The sequence below is a fragment of the Sabethes cyaneus genome, chromosome 3 (genome assembly GCF_943734655.1).
Source record: "Sabethes cyaneus chromosome 3, idSabCyanKW18_F2, whole genome shotgun sequence".
NCBI lineage: Eukaryota > Metazoa > Arthropoda > Insecta > Diptera > Culicidae > Sabethes > Sabethes cyaneus.
The window spans coordinates 182,204,163-182,221,920 of NC_071355.1; the positions used below are offsets into that span (position 1 = coordinate 182,204,163).

General features: G+C 42.0%; 1 protein-coding gene and 1 non-coding gene across 4 annotated transcripts in view; one reads left to right on the plus strand and one right to left on the minus strand.

The window, feature by feature from the left end:
* LOC128744500 (trafficking kinesin-binding protein milt) overlaps positions 1 to 9,940 on the plus strand; it is a 165,415-nt gene extending 155,475 nt beyond the window's left edge. For all 3 annotated transcript variants that reach the window (XM_053841558.1, XM_053841556.1, XM_053841557.1), the window contains 3 exons: positions 4,204 to 4,404; positions 4,490 to 5,941; positions 6,017 to 9,940. In XM_053841558.1, coding sequence (XP_053697533.1) covers positions 4,204 to 4,404; positions 4,490 to 5,941; positions 6,017 to 6,978 — 2,615 coding nt within the window. In that variant the 3' untranslated portion in view covers positions 6,979 to 9,940. The remainder of the gene's footprint in view (positions 1 to 4,203; positions 4,405 to 4,489; positions 5,942 to 6,016) is intronic.
* A 7,133-nt stretch (positions 9,941 to 17,073) lies between these two features.
* On the minus strand, positions 17,074 to 17,155 carry Trnal-aag (transfer RNA leucine (anticodon AAG)). Its single transcript has one exon. It is a non-coding gene; the product is annotated as a tRNA-Leu (tRNA).
* Positions 17,156 to 17,758: the final 603 nt, after the last annotated feature.

Consider the following 17,758-nt stretch of genomic DNA (forward strand, 5'->3'; position numbering starts at 1 on the left):
TCAAAATTATTTGAAACCATCGTAAATAACGCTTTATTTGCTTGCTGTAAAATTTATATTGACGCTGACCAGCACGGGTTTTTCCGAAAAGATCGGTGACTACAAACCTAATTCAGGTTATTTCCCGCTGTTTGCAAAGTCTGGATTCTGGCATTCAAATCGACGCCGTTTATCTTGACCTGAAAGTTTCTTTCGATCGAGTAGACCACAGAATACTACTTGGAAAAATGGAGCGACTTGGTGTATCCGCGGATGCCGTCTGCTGGATTAGATCTTACCTGACAAACAGGAGGGTTTCCGTCAGAATCGGATCGTCTATCTCCAGCTGCTTCTCCAATCAATCTAGAGTCCCACAAGACAGCAACTTGGGCCCGCTGCTTTTTCTGATTTTTGCAAACGATATCTCACTTGTGCTTCCACATGGCTGTCGACTGTTTTATGCGGACGACACAAAAAAATTAAAGCCATTGCGTGCCTAAGCGATACCAACCTTTTCAGCAACCTTACCGTTTTTCACCTCACTGATTGCCTTCATAACCTCCTCCTGTGTTGGTGGCTCCACAGCTTGGCCGTCGCTCATAATTCTTATCCTGTACCTGCCGATCTTCGTGTTTACTTCTCTATTCAACAGCGTCTGGAAATACTCGTCCACCTGGCTGCTACCGTCAATTTGTCAGTAAGCAGGATGCCAGCACTATTATTGGACATCACAGGCATGGCAAAATTCTTGCACCTGACCGTTTTGTAGAAACGCCGTGTGTCGTTGCTGGCGAACCTCTCCTCTGGACCGGCGAGCACGTGCTCTTCGTACTGGCGTTTTTAGACGGTGTGTTCTTTTTCCGCAATTCTACCAGGACGAATCAAAAAGATTCGCACAGTCTCTGGGATTTATCGCATTGGAATCGTATAAAGGAATTCTGCAGTGGATTCGCACAGAATACTTTGCTTATAGAAACAAGATTCTTATAGGAGAATCCTAATCCTATGAATCCCAGGGATAGCTATAACTCGGTACAGGAATCGCCTGCACTATGAAATAGCAATCCTCTGGATTCTAAAAGCAGGAATCCTGGTCTCTCGAATCTTTTTTCTATTCTGTACCTGTACTTTTTTCTATTACGTGTAGGCGCAGTAAGCTACTCATATATATTGAACTGTTGAGATCCTATCATTTATAAAATCAGCTTATTTGATACTTGCAATTTTCTATGTAATTAACCCTAAATATAAATGGGTGATAGATGAGGAAAACGCTGCATTGGCAACAATGATGCACAGTGGCACTCATCAGAATGTGGAAAGTGCTCTTCCGGGTTCGCGGACGGTTAGTAAAGAATCAAATATTCACGCTGCGGCAGATCCTCTAAAAAGTCCGTGAATACAAAATTGAACACACAATTATTTCATTGTTTTCAAAGTTACGTTTGATATCATCGACTGTAAAATCATGGACATTCTAACCTCGCAGAGGACTTTGTCAACATGATGGTTCCTAATGTGGGTCAGCATGCCGCCACAGGATGTTATGAACGAAGCAGCACACAGGCACAATCTTCAGCAAATCTAGTTAGTTCGTCTGCTTTGCCGATGAACTGGATATTGTCGATAGAATAACATCTGTGGTGGTGGCTGAACAAACTAAAACTCAAAGTAGCAAAGATTGGGTTGAAGAAAAATGCGTCCAAACTAAAGTACCGTGAACCGCTAATATGACGCACACGCTAAAAGATGATAACGCGAAGTTCGATGCACGATCGAACTACTCGATCGACACTCGACAATGACTGAGTCGAGTCAAGTTGCACGACATGACTTACAAAATAGAGCCTATAATTATTCGATGTACTGTTCTTGTAACGCTGATGTCTCTTGAGTAGATGCCGTTTTTTATGTTAATTTACTGTCATGAGAATATTGGAGACTGGGCCCTTTGGCTCCCAGTCCGCCCCTGGATCCAATTACTGATTAGCTGACATTCAATCGTTTGTTGAAAAATATAACAGGGTAACTGTTTCAGCGTTATTAATCTATGGCGTAATCCGGGGCCGGCGGAGATCTTCGACAAATTAAATGTGATCCTAACAATAATATGTGCAGCCTAAAGTAGTGCAACGTGTACAAAAAAAAAATTCAATCGGAGTGGCTATAATTAAAAGAAGAATAAGAAACTCGGTGGCACGTCCTATCCTGGGTTAGCATAAATCCTGCACCTTGAATATCCCTTGAGATGAAAAAACGGCGAACTCAACTCCGGAAATCGTAATGGCTAGACATAATTGCTGGAGTATTTACCATAACATGCGGCGGCATGCTTGGCATGTATCGAATGCCGCCAAGTAGTTTGCAAAAAATAATGAAATTCACATTTAAAATCTTCCGTCATTGAGTCATTAGAGAGACATGATCAAATTGCTCATTGCGCCGACTGCCGCGTGCGCTCGACATACAGACCAGAGACAGGCTCTTACAACAGTTGCCAATATAGTAATCATTACTCCACCGTGCACAATTTATATCTAGTCTGAGGCCAAGAACACCACTTTCACCACATGGGGCAACTAATTGGTATATTTTATCCGCGATAAATTAGATAATGAGATGGTTAAAAAAATAAAACTGTGGCAACAAAAAAGCACTGTCGAGGAGAGACATCTGGCGTTCAAATTATGCCAATATAACATGGGTCGTAATGTAGAAAAAAGCAACCGATTTGAACAATGGCTAATGTGTCATATAATAGTGCAGTGGACGTGTTTTGTTTGTATTTATATGTTATATTAGATTCTCACGCTTGTCTCAAAATAATTTATCAAGCGGCTAGTTTTAAAATGTACGCTGAAGACCCCTTTGGTTGAGGAATCTGAGCATTTATTGACTCCGCAGAAGTTTTAACTAGAATGGGTACTGGAAGGTATTCGAAATGGAAACAATCAGGTGATGATTTTCGTGTCTATACTAAACTTGGGTTTCGACGTTGTTGATAAATTTCAGATTAGCTATCGCTTTATTGATTTGTTGTTTTCGCGAATTAATTCAATACATTAATCCGTGTCCGTAACCGTAATAACACGGTAGTTTCGTTTGAGTTCATGCTTTCAAGTTATAAAACACAATCGACGTTTAACACTAAACCGCTCATGGTCATGAATAAGTTGTTTTCAAAACGGGTTGAACGTACTTTTTTGACGTTGTTCGGGTACGTCCTACTTCAAGGGATTGCCAAAATATTGTCTTGGAAAAATATGAATCAGAAAGTTATGCAAGGAGGGTCATTATTTCGTTAATCGAAGCTGCTTTTATACGGAATGGAAAGTTTCAGAAATAAGACACCGCGATGCACCGTACCGAGAGTGTTTTCTATTATTATTTGTTTCTGATCACAATGTTGTTCAAATGTAGTTCATGGCAATATTAAACTGTTGAAAACGCACAATGAACTATGGACCTGGACCAGGAAAACACACGTCATTTCGCTATCTCTACTCACACTAACTTTCGTTTGATTAAATATTAGGCGGAATGGTTGTGTTTCAACATCATACTAACCTTAACATTGAGTTAGTAATATTTTTGTTTTTAATCAGAACCATATCACCGTCTTTAATTAGATTCCATTTATAAGCAGTACAGTTATCTAACTTTTAATGTCCTGAAAAAAGATCCACTCATCGATTGTTTCGTGCGCTTCTAGCGCCAAGCTATTTGTTCGTTTTGTGTCATCAGTACATGCATGCGCTGAAATATATCCTAACGACCGAAAACGATCAATACATCCTCGTGGACTTGTGGACCCAAGTTTGCCCGAGCGCAGCGTTAGTACGTGCTTGAGACTGGAAGCAAAAAGAATGTACCTTTAAAACATTTCTGCCAGCGTTAGTTTGCCATTTGTCTTTAGTGATTTCAAGCGCTATGGCGCGTGTCTAGTGGCCAAGCCTTTGCTCCGATTACTACAACTGATAACGCTTGCGGTGTTCATCTGTGGCCGAACCGAACCGAACACGAACTCATCCGAAGGAATTAGCTTATCAGTTTCACCAGCAAGCAAGCAAGCAAACAAGCAAAGACGAATCCGCAAAAAAAAAATACAGAAAAATGCTGATAATACGATTTTGTGCGCATCAGAAAGTCCTTATAGTATAGCCTTAGTAACACCGTTTTAGTCCATGTTCCGATTGATAATGGTGCGGGTTCGTTTCGTTACAGTCACACCTACCACGTCCAAATCGGTGAACTTGGAGCTGCTGCAGCGCAAGGTCAAATCGCTCGAGGACGAAAACAAATCGCTGCGAAGCGAAGCCGCCCAGCTGGTGAAGGAAACAGACGAATGCGAGGAGCAGGAGCGCAAACTGATGGCCGACATCGCCAACCAGCTGAATACGGCCAACAGCGAGTTCGATGGGTTAAGTAAGTATCATAAATGGGTTTAGTTTGTCTTCTTAAAAACATTATTAAAATTTGCACTTTTTATTGTTGTTTGTTTCGCCAATAGATCTGGAGCTGGAAAGACTGAAGGAAGAGAACCGCCTCCAGCATGAGCAGATCATTAGTCTTACCTCGCGGCTTGCCGAGGCGGAAATTCGGCTCCACCAGCTCAGCACGGAGAACGAGGAAGCGTCCTCATTGCTCAGTATTACCAAAGAAAACCAAAATCTGCTGGCTGGTGAACTGTCCGAATTTAAGACGCGCTACCAGGAGGTGCTGAATCTGCTGCACGAGACCCAGGATCAGTTGAGACGCCAGAGGAAACGTTCGCAACCGATGGCACGCAGCACGCTGATTCCTAGCCTGGGTATGCCGGCGCCGGATTCTCTCCAGTCGGAGCTGATGGAGACATCGCTCTACTCGGAGCACAGTCTGGATTCGGGTATCGCTTCCGAGCGATGTGGACCTTCCGTTCAACCGTCGTACAAAAAGATATTCGAAACGGTTCGCTCGGCGACTCGCGCCAACCCGGGAGGCTTCAGTGATACATTCTCCCAGCTTGGTTCAATGACGATGAGCTCCTCCTCGCAACCGCGGATGGCACCGTATGTATTTCCGGGAGGTGGAACCACCACAGCACACTCGTACAAGAGTGGTTCCTCCATTTACAGCACAATGTACGAAAGTTCACTTGGTGGACGGACGTATTCGCGGGAAAGTTTGGTATCGGACACGGATGAGAACTATCCGGCTCAAGCACAAGTCGGCGTTCCAGGTGCTCCCGGTGCCAAAGACCTCGAAGCTGCTCTCAAACGACTGACGCCGGCCGAAGTGCTGGCCCGCAGAGCAATGCTTCAACATGCACCGGCCGGAACGTACAGCTACGATGATCAACCGAGTGGTATTCCATTGGGCTGTCGCACACCGGATAGTATCATGTCCACCGGTTCATCCGGTTTATCCGGCATGTCTTCGAATCAGTGGCGACTACCGGAGAAACTGCAAATCGTTAAACCAATCGAAGGCTCACAAACCTTGCACCACTGGTCCCGCCTGGCAACGCCAACTCTCAGTGGTCTCTTGGAAGAACGACCTGGCGTCACGATCCGTGGCGGACGTGGCTTGGACGAACTCGGCCTACAAACTTACTCGTTGTCGGACGTTGAAGAAGACGCCGAAGAGCATCCGGGCAAACGCTTCCAAACTTTCGGCTGCACGTACACATACACCAATAGCACCGTGATGCATCCCGATGACGGTACGACGGCGGTCACATTCAGTCTTCCACCGTCGCAAGTTTCCTCGCAGATGCCATCCGAGTGTCCCTCGCGGCAACCGTCAACACCATCCACACCGCGCACCGGACTGTCCAGAAGAAATTCCTGTTCGACGTTTTCCGTTAACTTGGGGTTGGCTTCGATGCTGAACGAGCGGGGCATCAAGGCGGTTACACCCAGTGCCCTGAATACGCCCGCCGGGCCGAATTATTCACCGACCGTTACGCCTTGCAATAGTCCTGGTAAGTTTCTTTTGTACTCCTCGTGACGGTATTGATTGACTTAAATTAACTATTTATTTGGTTCTAATTGCTTAGATGGTTCCCCGCCACGTCCCTGTTCACCGGAAGTACCTCTGTTGGGCAGTTTGCTTGCCTCTGGAAGCGACATCCTGCGGAAAAGGTTTGCCGGCGAGGTTGAACGTCCGTCGCGGCTAACGGCTCGCAATAAGCTGGCGCTGACGCGACTGGAGAAAAAGGCTCTTCGATCGATTAAAATTATGGAAAAGGTCGAAAGTATGGGTATGGATAATTTTATGCCTCACGTCGGTCATGGAATCAGTCCGCTGGCTCTGCACAGTTCATCAGCACTGTACACCTCGAATGTTCGTGGTCGTACTTCTAGCCCGATGGCCCAGCTGACGAGCCTGAAACATCTGCAGGATAGTCGACTTAACAAGCATCATCAACAGCAGCAGCATCAGCAGTCCCAGGAAGGGGGCCTTCTGATTGATAAGGAAACGATTCGAGCGGTGCTAAGCAAGGGACTGTCCCATGATAGCTTGAAAAATATTTCCTCTGGTTCCAGCGATGCATCCGGCGTGTCAGCTTCCTCCACCTCGGGAGTATACGGTGATAGCGATAGTGGTTCCTCAGTTAGTGTGGCAAGACCGGTTGCCACAAAGAAACCAGCTGCAACAAAGCCGGAAACACAGCAACAGCAGCCATCTCCGACAACTGCTGCACGACTGAAGCAGATGCAGCGGCAAAAAAGCCGTCGCAATCTGCTGAACGGTGCTAATGGTGGAGCGCAGCGACCCGATCTGGGAACGGTCAACGGCTCCAGTCGACCGAGCGTTCGTCCGGATCTTGGTACGGTAGGTAGCAGTGGTGCTGCAAACGCTAGCAGTAAGCCCAGTAAGAGCAATAGCCAGAACAAAACTGATTCGTCGGTTCACACGCAACCGGCAGCGGCGGCGGAACAGAGCCGCTCACTAGGGCAAAGTGTGTATGGTACGATCAGCTCGCTACTGTTTGGACGCAAGGGAGGACTTCTGTAAGAAGGAAAAACAAAAAATGCGGCTTGTTTTTCGTTTTTGTTTCTAACACCAACTAACTACTCCCCGTAAGAAAAAAATTTCTTGTGAGAAAGGAAAAGTTTTGTCTGTTTTAAGATCATTTAAGTTACACTTGTTTTACAGCTCGGTAGAGGAATACGGTTTCGCTCGCACTACTTTAGCGCCTTTTTTCCCCGCTTTTTCCCATCATCAATGACAATTGATATCAGCATAACATTTACAACAGAATGATGGTAGATGAATAAGGTTCGAAAATGCTTTCAATATAATTTGTATATAAATACGACGAAGAACTGTTACTGCTCCCTTGGCATGGTTGAGTTATGCAAGGCTCCAACTACTGAGGGTCGATTAAGTTTATGATACGATCTGTTAAATCGTTTCATTGCTCGCTTCAGTATTACCATGGGTGCCGTCAAACTCATGATTGGACACAACAAATTTGTTTTGTTTTGTAACTCTTTATTGGATATTTGGAAACTTACTCTCAAACGTTTTAGTCAATGATTTTCTTAAATTTGAGTGTTAAATTGCATAATTCAGAAAACTTAATTTGCTTGACAAAATTGAGTACACAAAATTTGATTTATCATGTTGAGTTTATTCTTGCTGAAGAATTATTGCATCTCACAGTTTTGAAAAGTTTTTAGGCTCTGCATATAAAAGACATTACGCTTTTCTAATATTCTGTTTCAATTTGATACCTATTTTTATTATTTTTTATAATTCACACTCGCTATTTAGTTGCTTACTGCCATTTGTTATTTATAAACTTTCCTTCGGTTCGACCAACATCGGCAAACTGTGAAACATCGACAATGGATTACTTCTTGCTTGTGCATTGGAATATATTTCTTTCTCAAAAGCAATTCCAATTAAATATTTTTTTTAAACAATCTTTTGTCCGCGAATAAAAGTATAGTTCAACAGTAGTAGCATTCACTAAAGGATCGCACTATTGCTTATTTAGAAAAGTTTAGTATACAGATAGTATAAGCACATTCCAGTGTCACGCAATATTAAATTGTAAGCTTAATTGCCATCTATGCAACATCATATTTTATTTCGACCCTGCGTACTTTGCATTTTTCTCTCTGAATACTGCCTTATCTATTGCATTCAGTCAACGCTACACTTTTCAAAAGACTTTTTTCCTTCCGTCATTCTCACGTGCAAAAGTGTTGTAATTTTTTGTCGAAGCTCTGTCACTTGCCGTATAGTCGAAAATGGAATCGCTTTTATCCAATCAAAATTCCAACCTGCAATCACTTTTCGGATCCTTTTTGACATTTTACCATGATGCAACGACGAAGGAGGCTATTGGCAAAACAACCTAACCTGATGCTTTTCAGTCTTTGCTCGACTGAAAAAGTAGCAAAGCAAGCTATGATGCCAACCAACCGCGTTGTTGCGTTTAAAGTCAGCCAGCCAGCCCTTCCTTCGATTGTTCGACGATTGTCACCCCGTTCCGAATCTTTCCCGCGGCTTGAAAGATTCGTGCAAGCAAGTAAAAGTGACAATCCACGGTGCGGATTTTTCCGATGGTGATTCGTTGCCAAGCAGCCAACAGTTTTACTGAGTTATTTTCTATTGCAGCTTATCTTATTTTTATTTTTCCAAGAAGATTAATCGAAGCTTAAATATTGTTATCGCTTGACCTATTCAGTATCAGATTCACGGTTTCTTATGTCATCTATAAACTTTGCTTCCTAAGTAATCCCTTCAGTAGCTTATTTTAAGAGAACTAGACTGCTTTGGTGTAGAAATTATAGTTAGCGCTAGAGATTTATTTTTCTTAACCTTCATACTAGCTTACTATCCTTTACTAGGTTTACGTTTCTTTACGCTAGAGGTGCTATGAATTTACGAGCGTGCTATTTTGGACTTTAGTGCGAATTAGATAAGATCCACAAAACGCTAAAGAGAATAAATTCTCTGCACCGCATTGTACTACTGTTTCCTTAAAAAAATATCGATTTACAATAAAAAAAAGTTTCGAGCTAAAGGATATACTAGAAAGAAAGAGAATGTACATAAACGTAACGAGCATAAATTTATTATTAAATAAAATAATAGAAAACAGGTATCACAAAATATGGAGAAAAAAGGTAAAAAAGCTGTTGTAGATAATTATTTAATTAGGCAAATCGAGCGAGATGATACAAGTAGCTGTGTAACGATAAACTATTTATTTTTATACAAACAAAAAGAACCGGTCACAGAGCCGGCCCCCCAAGGTGACTAAAACTTTAACTGTTATGAGAAGAAAAAAATAAAACAAAGAAACATATAAAACCTTACAACGCAAAACTAATAATATAGGTATACTCTATAGAACGCCTTTCTTTGCACACCACAATAAAAACTATAACTTATCTGTCAAAGCTGAGCTGTGCGCGCTATAGTAGTACACAGTGGAAATGATCGGAAAGCTTCGTTCGGCTAAATAATTTCACACAAGAAACTAACACGACGACGGCGGCGGCGGCGCCGGTTTAACAACAAAACGCGTTGTCCCGTTAAGAAGTGTCAAAACAGTTGTTGAAGCAGTATCGAGTTACAGACAAACAAATAAAAACACACATACACACACATAGTAAAAGAAAACAGAAAAATAAACAACATTTAGTGTGCAACAAATGCAACTAATACCTACGATTAAATCACAGCTGCAGCGTAGAAACACAAACTAAAACTGAAATAAATTTTGTTCTAGTAAAAAAACAGTGATTTAGTAGCAGCCTCCGTTATCCGTAAATGAACAGAACATGAGTCGAGTGATAATGTGATGCACAGAAGAAGAAAAAATACTACTATATAGTACACTCAGTCTGTTTGGAACGAGACGATGAGAGAAAAGCAAAAAAACAATGTTGGTTAATTGTATTACTAGAATGTTAAAGCCAGATTTTTTTCTGCAGGAACAAGATTATTAATAAAAATAAGGTTGAAAAATTAGTCAGGGTCGCGTAGAAATTCTTTGTCAGTTAAGCATATTCGAAATACCTCTGATGGCTAATTACTACAAATACCGATAAGTCAATTAAATTCACGGAAAAAAACTGTTTATTTTTAAATTCATGTCAGTCAAAACCGGGCGTATCTGAGCAGCAGTCAATTTCAGCCAAACCCAGAAGGAGCTGGACTGGTGGTGCTAGTTGAAAACATCTTTTCGGTGAAGCGAGACGCCGTGATCATAATGAATTCTGAGACCTACTTGGCGCTAGAACGACTGGTACCGGGTACTTCACGTCATCTATCCTGATCTCCCACATCCAGTTTCCGAACAAAATCGTTCTGTGGCTGTAACGAGCAGCGAAAAGGGAATGTTCTTTCCTCCGGGAAGTATCACGCGAAGGAGGATGTTGTCTTTTGGCCGAACCTGGAATCGGTCCATTATGCCAAGTAGGCTTAATTTGCTCTTTTAGCTTCGTTTTTGCTCTTTTAGCTTCGTTTTTGTTCTTTTGTTTACAGCATTTTTGTAGAAGGCTGACGCCAGAGAATGTAGTTTATTGTTTATTGAACTGGATGTTTTTTTACTTTTCAACGACAATTGACTTTTATTGAATAGTGTAGTATCGTCAATATTAAAGTAATATTATAGTACTATCGACTATAGTAATAGCGACAATGATGCCAATGGAGCAACAACGAAGTCAACAACACAATACATGACAACGATGCAAACGGCATGATACATGATTATGATGCAAACAACGCGACATATGACTACGGCGATGTTTTCGTTTGAGATATCAGCGGCATTCTGTCTCAAGATGTAAGGCAGGCAAGAAGCAGTTTAAGCCACGAATGACCCAAGCTGGTTAAAGTGACTATAATCTAACAAAAAAAAAAGAAGCAGTTTTCGGTAGTACCGGTATGCTGAGAGGATTCGCGATGGGAGATCCTACTCACATAGGTCACATTGGGACGTAACAGATTCCACACGAATCAGTACCGAATTCAGGAACCGTCTCTACGTTTGTTGGCCCTAGGTTACACTCTTTAATCGCCCGTAAAACCCGCTGTTTCAGAATGTTCGTCAAAAACGGTCATGCATCGGGTACGGCGTCAGCCTTGAAGTCATCGGGGTTTGTCGGGTTCTCTGCTGAATATTGTTTTCGCTGGTCTCTCACCCGGCATCCTTACTATGTGGCAAGCCCACGGTAGCTTGTAATTCATGCGTCTAAAGCTTGCTTCAGATAGTATTTCAATTTTCATTTTCATTTTTTAGCGCATAAGGGGTTCTAGGAGATCAAGTCGCCAGTCAGAAATATGTTCCATGCTGCGCTAAGGTAGAGGAAAAGAATTGGCATCTATAATAATAATCCTGCTGATCAAGTGAATCTTGGTGTCCGGTGCCAGATAGGGAGATGATAGATCGGAAAGTAATGGATAGCTGAGATAAAGCTGAGAATAGTGTTGAATATAAAAAACAGAATGCGACTGCAGCGTGTAGATGATAGATAACATTGTAGTTTTCGAATCAAAATGTTGTTGGGGACACATACCCTACCTTGTACCCCATACCTACATACCTTCTATACAGGGTACCTGTATCTTCGCCACCAACCTTCTAATTCTAGTGCGTTTGAGCTGATCATTTATGCGCCCTCGGTACCTGTTACGGCTCGGTGATAGAAAAAAGCAGCAGAAAATAAAACAGTGTAAATAAAAAACAGTTTATGGTTAAAAATAATAATAATAATAATAATAATAATAATAATGGTGGGCCTCTAAACCTCTAAGGAAATACCCTCTCTTACCTTTTGCCTTTTTCGTTTTACCTGAGAATGCGACTCCTCGCCTCACCTGGATTTATCATTGTTCTTCACTCTTACTCTCTTCTTGGGTGACATTGCGATTCTCGTTTCGAGTGATTTTGGTTCGTTTCGCTCATTCGTTTAACGTGGTCGAAACGAACCAAAATCACTCGAAACGAGAATCGCAATGTCACCCCTGGTGAAGCTTGCTTCAGATAGTATTTGAAGAAAAACAATTGCGTCTATTTCTGTTATGTAGCATTTTCATCATATTTTTAAGAAAAAATACGGATAAAATTATTCGTCACGGTTTCGAAGGAATTATCAAACTTTGCTGTAATATGGCTCTTTAGGCGGCGCACACTTTCTTCGACCATCGTTTTGGCTATCTTATTTCAGCAGATCTTCATCTGATGTCTTTGACAACTTTTCCCTTTGCCTTGAGTCTCCTCTTCATGATTGCCCAGTATTTCTCAATAGGGCGGAACTGGGGGCAATTGGGTGGGTTAAGGTCTTTCGGAACTGAATTGTTTAGTATTTCATCGATTTGATTGCCCAATCAGAGAATCGATTAAACAGTAAAATGAAGTAGCAGAGCCTCACCAATGGTGTTCACAATGATGCCTAAGCATAGGAGTAAAATCACACGTGACAGATTAGGACCGTGATGGATTCTCATGACCCCCCTCCCCCTATGTAACAACAAATAACGCTAGCTCGACCCCTCTCACTCTCCACAAGGCGTTACGTAATTTGTGTATGAAGCCTTATACCGTTTGATAACGCGCCATACGGTACATCTGAGCAATTTCGGCTGTTTACCTAGCCTAGATGCAGACCACAACGGATTTTCCAAATAACTATGCACATTTTTTCCCCTTCTTTCGGCTTCCATGTGGCTTGTTTACAAAATACAGTCGTTTTACAGTCTTCGAGAGGGGTTCCGTCCAGCCCGTCCTCTTCCGGCAGCGCAGCATCGAATGAATGCGCGCAATTTGCGGCGACGTCTGGCTGCTTTAGCCGCGCGAGATCTAACCGAGGCTAGCATCGGTAATGAATGTTGTTCTCAACGGAGAGTTTTGGGTGCATCTTAACCATCATTAGGCATTAGGCACAAATCTTCCACATGATTGTGAGGAACGTGCTGCTCGAGCCAAAGATGCTGATAACCATCATTAGGTAGTGGTCCGAGGCAATGTTAGCGCTCCGATAGGATCTGACGTCGATAATGTCTGAGAAATGCCGACTATCGATCAAAACGTGGTCGATCTGTGATTCTGTCTGATTTAGTGACCTCCAGGTGTACTTGTGTAGGATTTTGTAGATCAAACTCGTGTTTTTTCATTTTTCTGTAGACCAAACTCGTGTTTCTTTTTTGTTTATGGTTTATATCAACAGACATATAGTTGTCCTAATGATAATTTGTTCCTACGAATAGTCCTACGATTTAGGTAAAAGTCGAACCCAGCTGACACTTGGCTGAAAACTCGTTGTAGCCCGACGATGGCCCCGTTCGCAGCATAATTTGTCCTTCGAAACGGTACTTGGAGGAACATTCTGCTACGAAGAGGTCGTGGTTGAGCCCGTAGACTTATATGGTTGAGAAGCCATGGACAATCGGCCCTCCCCATTAGAAGATCTGCTACAAGGATTGCTCGGCACAGATTTCTCCTGGTTGCTAGGGTGTCCAGTCCAATTAGCATCAGGCGCGCTTCGTATCTTGGTAGCCGGAGCGAGTTGTTCCAAAGCAGGCGGCGGAGGACGAACCGAATGAATTTACGTTGTATTTTCTCTACCCGATCAACACCGTTGAGATAATGGGGATTCCAGATCGCCGAACAATATTCCAGCGTCGAACGGACAAGCAGGCAGTATAAATTCTTCAAGCAATGTATATCGGTGAAGCTTTTCGCAGTTCTCATTATTAGGCCAAGACTGCGGGATGCTTAAGCAACGATATAGCTGATGTGCTGCTTGTAAGTCAGCTGTGAGTCGAGAAGGACTCCCAGATCCTTGATTCAGGACTCTCTTTTAATCAGTTCACCGCCTAGATGAGACTTCAAAATGATTGGCCGTTTTTTCCTGGAGAACGACACAACTGAACATTTGCTGATGTTGAGCACCATTCTATTTTCGTTACACCACCTAGAAAAGTTCTCCAGTTGCTGTTGCAGAAACATGGTGTCCTCTACTTTTTTGACCTCGTTATAGATATTAGATCTTAAGATCATCAGCAAAAGAAAGCCTGGCTCCTCATAGCGAAGAGTTTACATCGTTGAAGTATAGTAGGAAGATGAGCGGAACTAGATGACTGCCTTGTGGAATACCGGACGTAGTAATAAACTCGCTGGATAATGATTCTCCGATTTTAACAGTCACATACCGATCAGCCAAATAGGACTTCAGCCAGAGCAGTAGGGTGCCGCCAAGTCCCATCCTGTCAAGTTTGGCAATTGCAATTTCATGATTTATCTTGTCAAAAGCAGCTTTCCTTTGACCTTGAAATGCGGTCAGACATAATATTCGCCTCTATTCTACATACCGATCGGAGCCGGATCTGATCAGAAATTGTGCTTCGATCGGAATACATCGTATACACGTCGAACGGCACGTTTCTGAACGGAACGAGCCCGATCGGAATGCAGAATCGAAGCGATTAATATTTTTAGGATTCTGTGTTGGAAGAAAGTACTACGTACGGCCATGTTCTCGGGATGGCAAAAAATTAGTAGTAGGAACCTAAAAGTGCGTTATTTGTTGCAGAGAATAGTTCAATTATCGATAGCAAGTAGACAAAATTGGTTGAATTGGTTGAAAGGACATGAGTATTTTCAACCAAGCTTTAGCCAAGTTAAATCCAACATATTTACAGGTAGAATCATTTAAGACTGCAAGATGAACTAACACTGGCAGACCAGCTTCTTTCTTCTTGGAATTTACGAAATATCAAAATCGCTTTGGATTCCTGCACAGAGATGCGTGCGTACGGACAACATATCGTTGGTACAGAAATCTGTTGAGTTTCTTGTAGTCGTTACTCGCACGGTTGAATTACTGTTTTGTAAGATGAGAACAATTCCGACAGTATCTTTGTAGGGCTCGTAGAGTATGCGTAGGCTGTTCAAGCAGGCGGGCGTTGGATACAAATTCAGTTATCAAGGTCAAGATTCTTCGCTAAAAATATTCGACGGTGTCGACAATATATGTAGCAAAGTTTAGTGTCTGCCAGTCAACGCAAGAGATCGCGGATCTGATCACGTCCTAATCAGCTCGTCGAAAGTCCGGTATACCATCATTCCAGCAAAGGATCTCGAAAATTATCGGCGTTGGGAGATTCAACAGAACGTTCAACGCAGGATGGTCTGCGTCGAAAGTGATCAAAGGCTCAATTGCTTCCGAAACGGTGCCGACGATGGTTTGCGGGTTCGTTGAAAAAAACCAAATCAAGCAATTGAGCGTTTCTGTATGCCGTTTCTGTATGCCATTGACTTGCATCAACCCATGAGGGCAAAACCGTCGGTAAGTGTTGAACTGGTAGCAGATAACGCCATTAGGGAGACGACCTGGAATGACCCGTCATTTCACTTACACCACCGAAGCTGAGGCTGATTATAGGCCTCAAACTGCAAACATAATCACTAAGTTTCAAGTTGGAGACAATAACACCGATAGAGTCCACGTGGTCATTAATGCAGCTAATATCGTTACCACGATCCGGGGGCAAATAGATGACACCCACACTCACAACTCGACGGAACGTAGCGATTCTAACCCATAGCTGCTCTACAGCATTAGAAACAAGCGTTAGATTGATGTAGCTATTCCACCCATTAAAATTGACGAATGTGAACCAATGGTAAATGGATAACCCAGATTATTTATTTATTTTACTGCTTTAATTTTTTACTGCTTTGAGCAAGATGCATTTTTAAAATGTGATATCGTCGCCAATGACCAGAAGAAGCTTGATTGTGGTCTGATGAAACTCTTAGTGAAATTACAAACTTTAAGATGCGGGTAAAATTGATACACATTTAGGAAATTTGAACTTGTCTTCTTGTATTTTTTTGAGTAAAAAATTTATAGGAATGTTTCAGAGCATTTAATACAACACATTAAAAAAAATTGTGTGACAAACATTTACAAAATGTCAAGCTTTGTTGAATTAAACTTACACAAAAGTTCCAGGGCCAAATCTAGTGATCTCCCAGAAGCAGATTTATCGTTGCAGGGTGGTGCTATTTTTGAGATCGTCCGATTTGCCGCCAACAATCGTTGCAGATGATCGTAATATCCGATGCTGATTCGATTTGCAAGCAGACTGGAAGCTTGTTGAATTCGAGAGGAATACTTCCTCCGCTTACTGATGTTCGTCATTGCCATTATCTCCACATCCTTGCTCTTCCCGTTCGTACTTCTTCATTTTCTTTTGTTGCTGCGAACAAAAGGCCAAAACAGGTCTATATCCTTCCTGATGGCCATTATTGCACTCCCGACAATGATGTTCAGGAAATGGGCAATCTGCGGAAAAATGCCTTCATCCACACGACCAACATGGAGTCTTGGAATGATTGTTGTTTATTGTTCTCCGTCAGCTTGTTTGTTGTTTGGTTGTGGGGGTCGCTCGCTCTTTATGGACGTTCTTTACACCACTGCACGATTGCTGCTTTGCAACAAGACTTTTGTCCTGCGTCCCAACGACTGTAAACAAATCATTAGGCATTATTTCTGGTTCTACTTAATTCTTTGGAATACTCTATGCAGTACATGCTGTGCAGTTGGCCTGGCTATTGACAAGAAATATGTTTGGTTCAAGTAATCGTCATTTTCCAGGATGCTTTCCCATATCTGTCCCATGTTACAAAACACGAAAATGTGAAAATCGACTCAAAATCGAAAAACTGATTTTTCAAAATATATTTAGTTTTGATGCTATTTTTTGTCTCTTTTTGAAAAAATGTTGAGAAACTTTCACCAATTTTGTATACAACTTGAAAACACTTTATATACAGTGAGATAAATATGCGTCCATTTTTTAGTGGGACAAATTGACTTTAAAATTTTTTTCGAGTTTTTCTAGTACAAACACTACGTTTTCAATTCATATCGAATTATATATAACGTTAGGTAACAATATATCGAAAATGACTAAATGTAACATGGGACAGTTATGTGTCCACCGGCAGTGTAGTTATAGGCAGCCATTGAACCACGCGAGTTAATTTTCAAGTGTTATCCGCATAGTATTTAAACTAATGTTTTTCATTAGCCAACAAAAACCAAACTAGAGTTCCCACTCAGCAAAAATATTTTATGGCAGCGGTGGGATTCGAACCCACGCCACCGAAGTGACTGGTGCCTTAAACCAGCGCCTTAGACCGCTCGGCCACGCTACCGTTGTGACATCGGCGCCACTCTCGACACTATAAGTGCCTCGCAATATATTTCGCACGAAGAGTGGTGTACGTATTCAGAACTTGCGTTTCACACATTAATTCCATCATGCTCCGCACCGTCCTATCGCTAGCCTGATACGGGGCATTCCGCAGCTCCTTTACTCGTGAGAAAATGAGTTTTAATTTTGATTTAGCCGGTGTGTCGTTTTTAGACTATCCGGCTATAAATATGAAAGTTACATAATTCTTTAATTCATTAAATAAGCTGCTATAATATTTGAGTTGCTATCGACTGTAACGTGCTATTTGGATATAGACTTCTCGGCTCATCAGCCATATAAAAATGAAAACGAAATATGTATAAGGTGCTATATCCTTAGCCTATTGCACTCGGGTCCCGGAGTATCACATAACCTTTATTAGCAGTTATCTATTACTCCCAACGATTGTATTGTGAATATATTATATAGGAAGCGTTTGGTACGAGAGGTTAAAGTTTTCTTCCTTTCTTTTAATTTCAAGGAGTTGACAGTGAAAATGATAGTTTCATGTAATCGTCATTTACCAGGATGCTTTCAAGAATTGACTACGTTAGTATGAGGT